The sequence below is a fragment of the Salvelinus fontinalis genome, chromosome 6 (assembly GCF_029448725.1).
Source record: "Salvelinus fontinalis isolate EN_2023a chromosome 6, ASM2944872v1, whole genome shotgun sequence".
Lineage (NCBI taxonomy): Eukaryota > Metazoa > Chordata > Actinopteri > Salmoniformes > Salmonidae > Salvelinus > Salvelinus fontinalis.
In genome coordinates this window covers 49,252,069-49,262,939 of record NC_074670.1, presented here as the reverse complement: position 1 = coordinate 49,262,939, position 10,871 = coordinate 49,252,069, and the positions used below count along the sequence as shown (strand labels likewise).

The 10,871-nt window shown below is 41.1% G+C and overlaps 1 protein-coding gene across 1 annotated transcript; it reads left to right on the top strand.

The window, feature by feature from the left end:
- The first annotated feature begins 400 nt into the window (after positions 1 to 400).
- LOC129857999 (lipid droplet-regulating VLDL assembly factor AUP1-like) lies at positions 401 to 10,617 on the top strand. The gene is made up of 12 exons (XM_055926831.1): positions 401 to 637; positions 990 to 1,127; positions 2,496 to 2,646; positions 3,380 to 3,567; positions 3,997 to 4,069; positions 4,369 to 4,442; positions 8,782 to 8,848; positions 9,081 to 9,186; positions 9,320 to 9,463; positions 9,650 to 9,798; positions 9,945 to 10,033; positions 10,152 to 10,617. The coding sequence occupies exons 1-12, from the start codon at positions 597 to 599 to the stop codon at positions 10,240 to 10,242; spliced, it is 1,311 nt and encodes a 436-aa protein (XP_055782806.1). The 5' UTR covers positions 401 to 596; the 3' UTR covers positions 10,243 to 10,617.
- The last annotated feature ends 254 nt before the right edge of the window (positions 10,618 to 10,871 follow it).

Sequence of the window (10,871 nt, the reverse complement as noted above, 5' to 3'; positions counted from 1 at the left end):
CACCCAGCCCTAATTGTGGCCAATGTAATGGGCGGATTATTCAGAGCCCCATGAAATGACACCATATAGATTATACAGCCCCTACTGAGTATTCCCTACCCCACTTTCACTGCGGCACCAAGAATAGTTTTTGCTCTATAAATCAATGTGTATACCATATACAGTGATTCACATTGGGGGCGTTTATTTAACCTTGGAACATGTGTTAAAACACAACTGTAATGCAAATGTAACTTAAATATGAACATGAATAATATGAATAATTGTTCATGTTTAGACAAGTATTTTTTCTATCATGAATAAATACAGGTTATTGACACCTTTCTACTATTACATGGGGACCTTTATTTTGAAATGTTCCGAAATTCCGTAACCCGGAAGTACTTTTTGTGCTGCTGACGAGACTCTGATCTAATTCTAGCGTTGAACATGGCGCCCGAGGTAGACTAGCTGGAAACGTTAGCCAGCATCAACATGAGCAAATAAATGGTTACCAGTTTGACCTTTTATCGTTTCGAATTAACTGGTTGATTAGGTAGTATGCAGGAAAGTGACGCGTGTAATTAACTTTCTCAACCTACAGATTAGGTGAAATAATGGAAACACGAGGAATAGAACAGATGTTTGACTTCCAGCGGTAAGAACAAGAAGTGTTGTTGTCAAGACAAGCTAGCTAGCAGCTAAATTAGTTTATCAGTCCACCGATACCCATGGCAGAGATTTCCAATACTCTTGCTCATAATCGGCTCTGGCTATTAGCTAGCTAAGTCACCGTCTTCTTGGCGTTCATTTAGCTTGTTAGTTATTCTACGCAAATTAGCCTACAAGATATCAATACTATTATCCATTAACGGCTAGCTAGCAAGTAACTTGGTCGGTTGCAGTTACATTACTTTCATAGTTAGAGGCATATAATCTGTCCCCTTGGACTAAGAATATTCTTCCTGTCAAGGATAACACTGAGCTGTCTCTGTGTTTGTCTCAAACAGGTTGCCAAACGATGGACTGGTCCTTTTGCTGGTATTGCTTTACTCTCCAGTTGGTCTGTGTTTGATGTTACTACGACTCTTCGTAGGTGCACATGTGTTTTTGGTGAGCTGTGCACTCCCAGACAGTCTTGCTAGAAGGTAAGGGTAGTTTTGCAACTGGTTATCTTACTAAATGTTAGGTTGACTCAGCATAATGACATCATCATACACAGTGGGGTGACTTCCTGCTTAAAATAAAAACAAATCTGCCATACTGCCACAATGGTGAAGGGGCATAAAGATCTCGTAATTCAGATATGTCATTGTAAAACCGCTATCCATAGTGCTTAACTCTAGGCGGCATTCTGACTTCTCCCTACAGTTCTGAGCGATTAGCTCCGCTCATGTGAACTACAATCCCGACGCTGTGTTTAGACACGTCAATAATCAAGGCTTTCAAAACATATGGCCTTTATCTTTCATCAGAAGAGAAAGAATCCTTCAAATAAAAAATATACACTTACTGTAGCAGTTTTACACAGATCCATTCAGCTACGGGTGCCTCCATCTGACATAACTACACTTCCTATACACTTCCAGAGTTACCCTTACACACAGGTGTTTGGAGCACACTAGATGGCTCATTAGCACAGGCGGTCGCCTCTTGTCTTCTGTCTGTTTTTTAAAATAAGCAATGTAGCATGGAGATATGGCCGTGTGGGAACATTAACCGAATAAAAGGTGTGTAGTAATTTAACCTTTTGTTTTTAGAAAAGTATTTCTCGCTGATATGTTCCTTATCTTTTAAAAACACCGTCAGCGATGCGTTTTAATGTTTAAAGCAAGCGTCAGGGCTCTTTAAAAAAACCCCGGTCAGGAGATACTAACATCAATAGGTGCTAAAGCAGTTAGCGTCTATGAATGGGGTACACTGTCCACTGAGGATTTAAACGATGGCTTTTTAAATGTTTTTTAAACATGGTTCAATGCACCAATAAATCAGCACAATATACTTTTTCAGTTTTTCAAATTGCCAGCAACCTGGAGCTAGAATTGGGTTAATGTATACATTGCTAATGACGACACAAAAAATAATAAAGGAAATAAATGTACAATACCAAAAACTTAGAAAACGAGGCATTTATGGTAAGTACATGGGGTCTAAAAAAACATGAGCTGGTGCACACCAGAATAATAGTTTGTGCGGATGTGCTTACTAACGGCGAATAAACTATAAAAATAAAGTCGCACACTTTTGAATACCTGGGATTGCTGGGAGATTATACATGGAGTGTGCTACTTTATTTTGATAGTTTAATGTACATGGGGGTCACCATCTTTATGCACCTCTGCTATTGGCTTCTCCCGATATGGGTATGCCTCAACCAAAGAAGGGTGCACATTTGAAGGAACCAATTGTGGGAAGTCTTGGCAAATTTGCTGTTTGTCTACTATCTCTCCATTTTAAAACATATTATCCTGTTTTGTGTTCACTGGATCAAACTCAAAGAATTCTTCCTGTTACAGATTCATTGTGAGAATAATGTTCTCAGTCCTTGGTATGCACGTCAGACAGAACAGCCCACGTTCAAGAGACAAAAGCACAAAACTGTACATCTGCAATCATGTGACCCAGTTTGACCACAACATTGTCAATCTTCTGACTTCCTGCAATACGGTGAGTGTTTTGTTGAAGTGAATCTATTCATCGTGTTGCACTTTGAGCTCCTTGAGTTGTTCTCAATGATTTTATATATACAATAGATGACTGATAGGGGGCACTGTGTTGAAGCCACCGGGCCTCCATCTTGGCACTCCCCCACCATTGTAAAAAATATTCTGGAAGCTAAAGAAATGCATTTAATGTCTACATTAGTTTTTGCCACATTTGTTATATTACAGACACCTTCATGCATACTTTTACATTATATGATATGAGCTAAACATAAAGAAATATATAAAAACATTATATTTTTTAGATATGACTCATGTAATTTTGTCCTTGAAACATTTTTAATTGAAATACTGTAGAATTCCTTTCATTCCTATAGAGGACTGCTCCTACTGGGGAGTGCCAGTATGGCAGACCGGTGGTGACAAAGCCGCTCAATGGCCAATACATGGCATCAGCAATCCAGGGTTTGTAAACATCATTGGTTGGTCTTGCCCAGCTGAACAAAGAGAGATTTTTCAAAAAAATGCAGCGGTATTGACTCAACCTTACGCCATCAGCCAGTGTTTGTTATTCATTTTTACCATGACTTGTGACCTGTTCCTCTGCTCAGCCTATGCTGGAGGACTCTGCAGGCTTGGTGTGTTGGGCCAGAGGCTTCATGGAGCTCAACCTTACGCCATCAGCCAGTGTTTGTTATTTATTTTTACCATGACTTGTGACCTGTTCCTTTGCTCAGCCTATGCTGGAGGACTCTGCAGGCTTCGTGTGTTGGGCCAGAGGCTTCATGGAGCTGGGTGCCATATCGGGCCAGGATGAGATGGAGGAGTCCCTCAGGAGATACTGCTCCTCTCCAGAAACTCTGCCCCTGCTCCTCTTCCCCGAGGAGGACACCACCAACGGGCGCGCTGGCCTGCTGAAGTTCAGGTGATCCACAACACACTGCATTATCCCTGTCATCAAGCTGATTGAGTTCTCACTGTCTCTCGCTTTGGGTTTGAAGTGTTCTTTCATCAAACCAAAAGTGTCCCTGCCCCACAGCACTGGTTTAAGCATAATGTGCAGATCAGTACTATCCATGGGATTTATCTTGTGTATAAGACAAATGTTTTTGTAATCGATTATATCTGCAGTCTTTGTATATACAAATACGTTTTTAAATTTTTCCCTAATCACCAGCAGAACACAGAACTATTGCTGTTATTAATTTAAATGGAAATAGTGATTTATTAGTGGGTTTTTAGAGGAGAATCTGTCCTGAGCAGAATGCCAACACTGCTGTAAGCTGCCTCTGTACTGCCCCTGTATTACTGATTCTAAGAGCTACTGAGCTAACCTGTGTTTTATCTCCCTCAGCTCCTGGCCTTTCTCCATGACTGATTCCATTCAGCCTGTGGCCTTACAAGTGAAGAGGCCATTTGTAGCTCTGGTAATACCATCAAAACTAAACTGCCTCTGTCATATTAGTTTAAAAGCAGTACTCTTAGCATATTTAACCATCTACATTTGGTGAGTGTTTGTGTAAAAAGTTGGTCTTTCAAATGTTGAAGGTTTCCTCCAACAGTCCATAGACAACCAGTACTTTCTTGTAAAATTGGTGTTCACGCCAGTGATAGACCTACAGATTTTGTGTTGATTCTTCACTCTGCCTTTACATAATTCTGTTAGACACATGCAGAGGATTTCCTGAAATGAAAGTACTAATGCAGTTTGTTCCTCTTTCTCAAGAGCACGCCAGAGTCCTTTTGGCTGACAGAACTGTTGTGGACCTTTTTCGTCCCATGTACAGTGTACCATGTAAGGTACTAAATAATTACTGTCTCTCACTACTTGTCTTTGTCGGGGCTCTGGTTGGACCTTGTAAAGGTATCACTTTGATAATTGACACATTTTATGCATGCCCTTAAAGTCCAGTCCATTACTCACTGGAAGATTCTGCTAGAATTAACAATGGTTTTTGTGATGGTCTTGCTGTTTCAGAGTTAACATTTTGTCACGATCAGCAATATATTGTGTTGTAATATAACTTTTCATTCAGCTTGATTAGAGGCGGGGAAAGTTTAATATCACTTTTATACTAAATGTTTTTCTGCAAAATTTACCACACTGCCAACTATTTTTCGCTTTTTCCTCATACCTGAAAGGTATTGCTGGTATCAAAGCCAAAACTTTTTTATTTCCGCCTAACGGCCTAGTAATGATTTCGGTAAACTTCTGCCTACGGCTTAGTATGAAACGTAGTCGTAAACCTGAGGGGGCATTGGCATGCACTAGGTTCTTAAACTCTTCATGAATGTTAGGCAGCGCCAGTTAACCATCCTCCTGCTAGTTCTAAACTTTGCATAGCCCACCACTAAGCATGCACTGTTTTCTTAACCACAGCTGGATGGATCCCTAAAGAATTACTGTGGGAATAAATATCACTGATTGACCAAAATATTAGAATAAAGTAGGCTAATGCAATTGACGGCATGTATCAAATTTTATGTTATGTAGTTTTAACAAGTGGATTATTTTGCTGTTCAGTCGCTTAGTAGCCTAGGCTTACTCCCGACCAAAAGCCAGTGACTTCACTGTCTTGTCCCAATCAAGGTGATTTTGTTTCACTGAATCTCTGTCTGTATAGGTTCATTGGTTTCTGGCTGGTTTTCTGAGGTGGTATAGCTCGTCTGCTCTTCTATCACTGATCAGAAACATGTTGCATGCAGTAATGTAGCCTAAATGAAGTGTAGGCCTATTATTTTGCTAGATCGCGAATAGACCACTCCAAAAGCCTGCGGAGGTTGTGAAATATGAAGAGACTCGCATGCTGTTGAAAATAGGATTGCTATTATTTTTTATGGGTATCATGATGAAGGTACTCTCAATGTAAGACCTTACGCCTGCTTGCTAACAAAGTTGAGTGAGGATAGGAAAGAGATGAAGCATGGATAAAATAATATATGTTATTTTATGACAGCGGTTCTACACATTCCCTTGACACAAGTTGAGTGGGGAAAATATTATTTGTATTTTATTGTGTTATTTTCCTTATATATTCTCACTACAAATATACACTGAGCGTACAAAACATTAAGAACACCTCAATTTGTCGGGGCATGGATTCTACAAGGTGTTGAAAGTGTTCCACAGGGATGCTGGCCCATGTTGACTCCAATGCTTCCTACAGTTGGCTGTATGTCCTTTGGGTGGTGGACCATTCTTGATGCACACTGGAAACTGTTGAGTGTGAAAAAAACAGCAGTGTTCCAGTTCTTGACACAAACCAGCCTGGCACCACATACCCCATTTCAAAGTCACTTAAATCTTTTGTCATGCCCAGTCACCCTCTGAATGGTGTAGACACCATTCATGTCTCAAGGTGAAAAAAAAATCCTTCTTTAAACTGTCTCCTCTTCATCTACACTGATTTTTAAGTGGATTTAACAAGTGACATCAATAAGGGATCATAGCTTTCACCTAGATAGTAGATGTCATGGAAAGAGCAGGTGTTCATAATGTTTTGTACACTCAGTGTATGTGTGATTGTGATTGGGGTAGGTGTGTTGTCTTTATTGAACAAAATAATGAACTATTGATTTCATTCATTTGGACATAACATACTTTTGTGTATGTGGTGTAACAGTTTTGACTTGAGGTTATTTATAGGGGTGCCAGGTAGGTTGTGCCTACCAGAGAAAGCATTCGTTTCTCCTTTTGGTTTGGGAGGGAATGAGTCCCATCTGGTCCGTCAAGTCACACCAATACAAAGGACTTATGTAAAAGTCAGGATGGAAATATACTTTTCATAAACCCCTTAACATTAGAAAAACTTCAAACAAGTGTATTCTTTTGCGTGGTTGTATTAACAACATAAATTATCTCACACACAACAATAACAAATAAGGCGCTTATGTTCATTTAGAAATGTCCTGTACCTCGGGCATAAAGAGTCCAGCCCGGTAAATAAGTTCAGGGACTCCAGTGACCTTAGTCACGCAACGTTTGTCCTTAGCGTAAACCCAGTATATTCATACACTCAAAATAACACTTATTTTGCAACACAACTATAAAGCGTATCAAAGACAAATACGTCCTCACAACTACATAAATCACAGTATACATCACCCCAAAACAAATTAAATACCGTGTACAAAAAGTTGTAGTCGGTCAAACAATCCAATCCGCCAACATATCTCCAGCGGAGAAAAGGCCACTTTGAACAACGGAGAGGTGTAGTCCACAGACGCACAGAGTGGATCCAATCCGGGGTAAACTCGCTTTAAGGCTACAAAACAAACAGAATAGCGAAGCTTCATGAACTGAGGGTAGTACACATCCTCATTCATGTCTCAATCACAACTTCACCTTTGCGCAGCTGATGCTGGCTATTTAAAGGGGAAGCGCCCTATTAGAAGGAGAAGCACTGAGACGGTTCAGAAATATTCAGGGCCGTCACAGTGGACACCCCTTCAAATGAGTGGATTCGGCTATTTATAAAATCAAGCACACAGCCATGCATACCACCCTGCATACCACTGCTGGCTTGCTTCTGAAGCTAAGCAGGGTTGGTCCTGGTCAGTCCCTGGATGGGAGACCAGATGCTGCTGGAAGTGGTGTTGGAGGGCCAGTAGGAGGCACTCTTTCCTCTGGTCTAAAAAAAAAACAAAAAAAAATATCCCAATGCCCCAGGGCAGTGATTGGGGACACTGCCCTGTGTAGGGTGCCGTCTTTCGGATGGGACGTTAAACGGGTGTCCTGACTCTCTGAGGTCATTAAAGATCCCATGGCACTTATCGTAAGAGTAGGGGTGTTAACCCCGGTGTCCTGGCTAAATTCCCAATCTGGCCCTCAAACCATCATGGTCACCTAATAACCCCCAGTTTACAATTGGCGCATTCATCCCCCTCCTCTCCCCTGTAACTATTCCCCAGGTCGTTGCTGCAAATGAGAACGTGTTCTCAGTCAACTTACCTGGTAAAATAACGGTAAAAAAAAAAAAAAAAAAATCTCCATAGACATACATTGACAGTAGAATGGCCTTACCAAAGAGCTCAGTGACTTTCAACATGGCACCGTCATAGGATGGCACCTTTTCAACTATAAGTGCTGTTATTGTGGAAGTGGAAACGTCTAGGAGCAACATCGGCTCAGCCGCGAAGTGGTAGGCCACACAAGTTCACAGAACGGGACTGCTGAGTGTTGAAGCACGTAGCACGTACAAAAATAAAATAACATTCACTACCGCGTTCCAAACTGCCTCTGGACGTAACGTCAGCATAAGAACTGTTCGTCGGGAGCTTCATGAAATGGGTTTCCATGGTTCGGGCAAGGCCCCTTAGTTCCAGTGAAGGAAAATCTTAGTGCTACAGCATACAATGACATTCTAGACGATTCTGCGCATCCAACTTTGTGGCAACAGGAAAGGGGCTTCCCCAAACTGTTTCAGCATGACAATGCCCCCATTCACAAAGCGAGGGCCAGAATGACAATGCCCCTGTTCACAAAGTGAGGTCCATACAGAAATGGCTTGTAGGGATCTGTGTGGAAGAACTTGACTGGCCTCCACAGAGCCCTGACTTCAACCCTATCAAACACCTTTGGGATGAATTGGAACGCCGACTGCGAGCCAGGCCTAATCACCCAACATCAGTGCCCAAACCTCACTAATGCTCTTGTGGCTGAATTGAAGCAAGTCCCCGCAGCAATGTTCCAACATATAGTGGAAAGCCTTCCCAGAAGAGTGGAGGTTATTATAGCAGCAAAGGGGGGACCAACTTCATATTATTGCCCGTGATTTTGGAACGATATGTTCGACGTCCACATACTTTTGTTTATGTAGTGTAATTAAACTCAGTATGCCATTATTTTGAAAATACATTTTGTCTTATCCATCTTATGACCTGCCTAAACTATGTTTTTTTTGATGGTGTATATTCATACAACTACAACCACTCGTCATTGGCATGAGCACGGGAGGAATAAAAGGCGTATGCAGGAAAGAATGTCGTAAAAATTGGCCTGTTTAAGGGGGTTATATAAACATTGCCCACTTTTTTTTTTTTTTTTTTTACATACCGTAAAACCGTTGTGAAAGCAGAATAAGTTCACTATTAATGCTCACAAGGCTTGTAGAGACCCTGTTTTTGTTTACTTTCACAGATGGCTCCCCCCTGTATCAAGACAAGATGAAGAGTCCCTTCAAGAGTTTGCCAACAAAGTCCAAGAGGTATAAAACCTTTTGTCATTCTAATTTTTACACCCTTATTCTGCACTGCCTTCTATTCCCTACCGCCCACATTTATATCAAACAAACAAAGCAAGTATGTATCTTATCAAAGGGTTTGTTGTATATTGCAAGTTATTATCACATTGGGAGCTGAAAATTCACAATGATATAGAACACTAAAGAGAATAATTATTATATTGTCCTCTGATTTGTCTTTGTCGTCCATTTTCAGCTTCTAGCCACTGAGCTCAGCGTGATCTCTACACAGATTACCAAAGCAGACAAAGCAGAGCACATCAAGAGGAAAAGGCACATTGCACCGCACACCACAACCTCAAGTAAGTAAGGGAGGGCCCTGGAGAACTTCCCTGACAAGGCCCTTCCTACAGCATGGCCTTGGTGCAAGTTATGCTCACTTGGAGGGTGGTTGGCACCATTGGTGATGGTGTGTATTTGCTGCTGTCTGTCCAGATCTGAGTGCCAGACCACGTCCAGTTCCCCTGGGCTTCATGATCCGCAGCTCTGGGGTGGAGGAGCTCAGGATCAGCAGGATGGCTCAGCAGGTGAAGGAGGTTCTGCCTGACATCCCCCTTGGCATCATCACCAGAGACCTGGGTATGCCACCTTTTTATTTCCAGTGCAGTGACTGGGAATTTGGAATGGTGATGAGCAGTGCACTGACTCGAGTCCTGTATTTGCATGTGAATTTTATTCAAATGGAGTTTGTATTAGGATCAATGGGAGAAAAAGGCACAGTAGCTTGCAGCTTTCCCTAAATCTTTCCCTTTACCCTTTATACAGTGCAAACCAACTGTGTGGACACCACTATCACTAACCTGCTGGAGAGCACTGAGGTGTTCCCAGTGGAGGCCTCAGGCGGCGCCACGTCTGCACCAGGCCCAGCCTGGCGGTCTCTCTCTTCTTCAGCTGCACCTGTTCCCACCATTAAGGTTTGCCAATCATCTAAATTATGTCTTACGTCCACTGGTAGTCTTTATTACCTTGCTCACAAAGTAATTGATGTACCATCTTGCTACGCTATTCTAGTTATCAGGAGTTTGCTATATAGTCTGATTTTGATCATTTTGACCCATAGCCTGCTGCCAAATCTTTTGGGAAATCACCGGTAGACAGACACATGTCCCTACAAGAGAGGAAAGAGGCCTTGTATGAGTTTGCAAGAAGGTGAGATCAAAGCTGCAATTCAATCTCGGATTGATTTATAATTTCACCTACATGTTACACTCAGTCATTGTTGTCCACTTTTCAACTCTGTTAGTTGTTTCCGCCCTCCTTTCTCTAGACGCTACATCGAAAAGCATGAACTGGAACAGGACGAAACCTCTGAACAAGATCTGATTGCTGGGAAACGTGTTAGGAATGACAGTTGTTAAAATCAAAAAATTGTACAGACAATAAGTGTACTGGAGTGTATGCAGAGCAGAGGAGTTTTTGTTGACCCACACGTACAGGAAGAAGACTTGAAGATTTCAATGGATTTATTTGTATTTTTTTATTATTTTTTGCATGGAAATCATGCATGTCTTTTTAATTGTTTGTCCTGGTAAAAATATTATTTTGATAACAATTTATATTAAGGCCCAGTGACGTGAAACATCTCATTATTTTTATAATGGCAGAGGTGGTGGTAAAAACTATCTTGCTCTGCTTTCAGAGAATACTCCTCAGGTCTTAGGTTCATTATGATTTGTCAGTAAGTGTTTCTGCAGTATACATTTTTAAATTCAATAAAATCAGTCATTTATAAATGCAAGAGATTGTCTTGAATAGCATCACAATTCCAGTATTTATCTTTGATTTACCCTGGCTGGAATCAATGAATGCAAAGCACCATTGGGTCATAAAATCAGTGTATGTCATACTTTTGAACTTTTTTTCAGAGTAAATACATTTGTGTATAAACGTTTGTAATTATCAAGTCAAAAACCCAACTATAAAACCGTAAATTAGAGCATATAGCTTTTGAGGGAGGTCATTCAAAGTGAATCCAATTGTTGGCAGT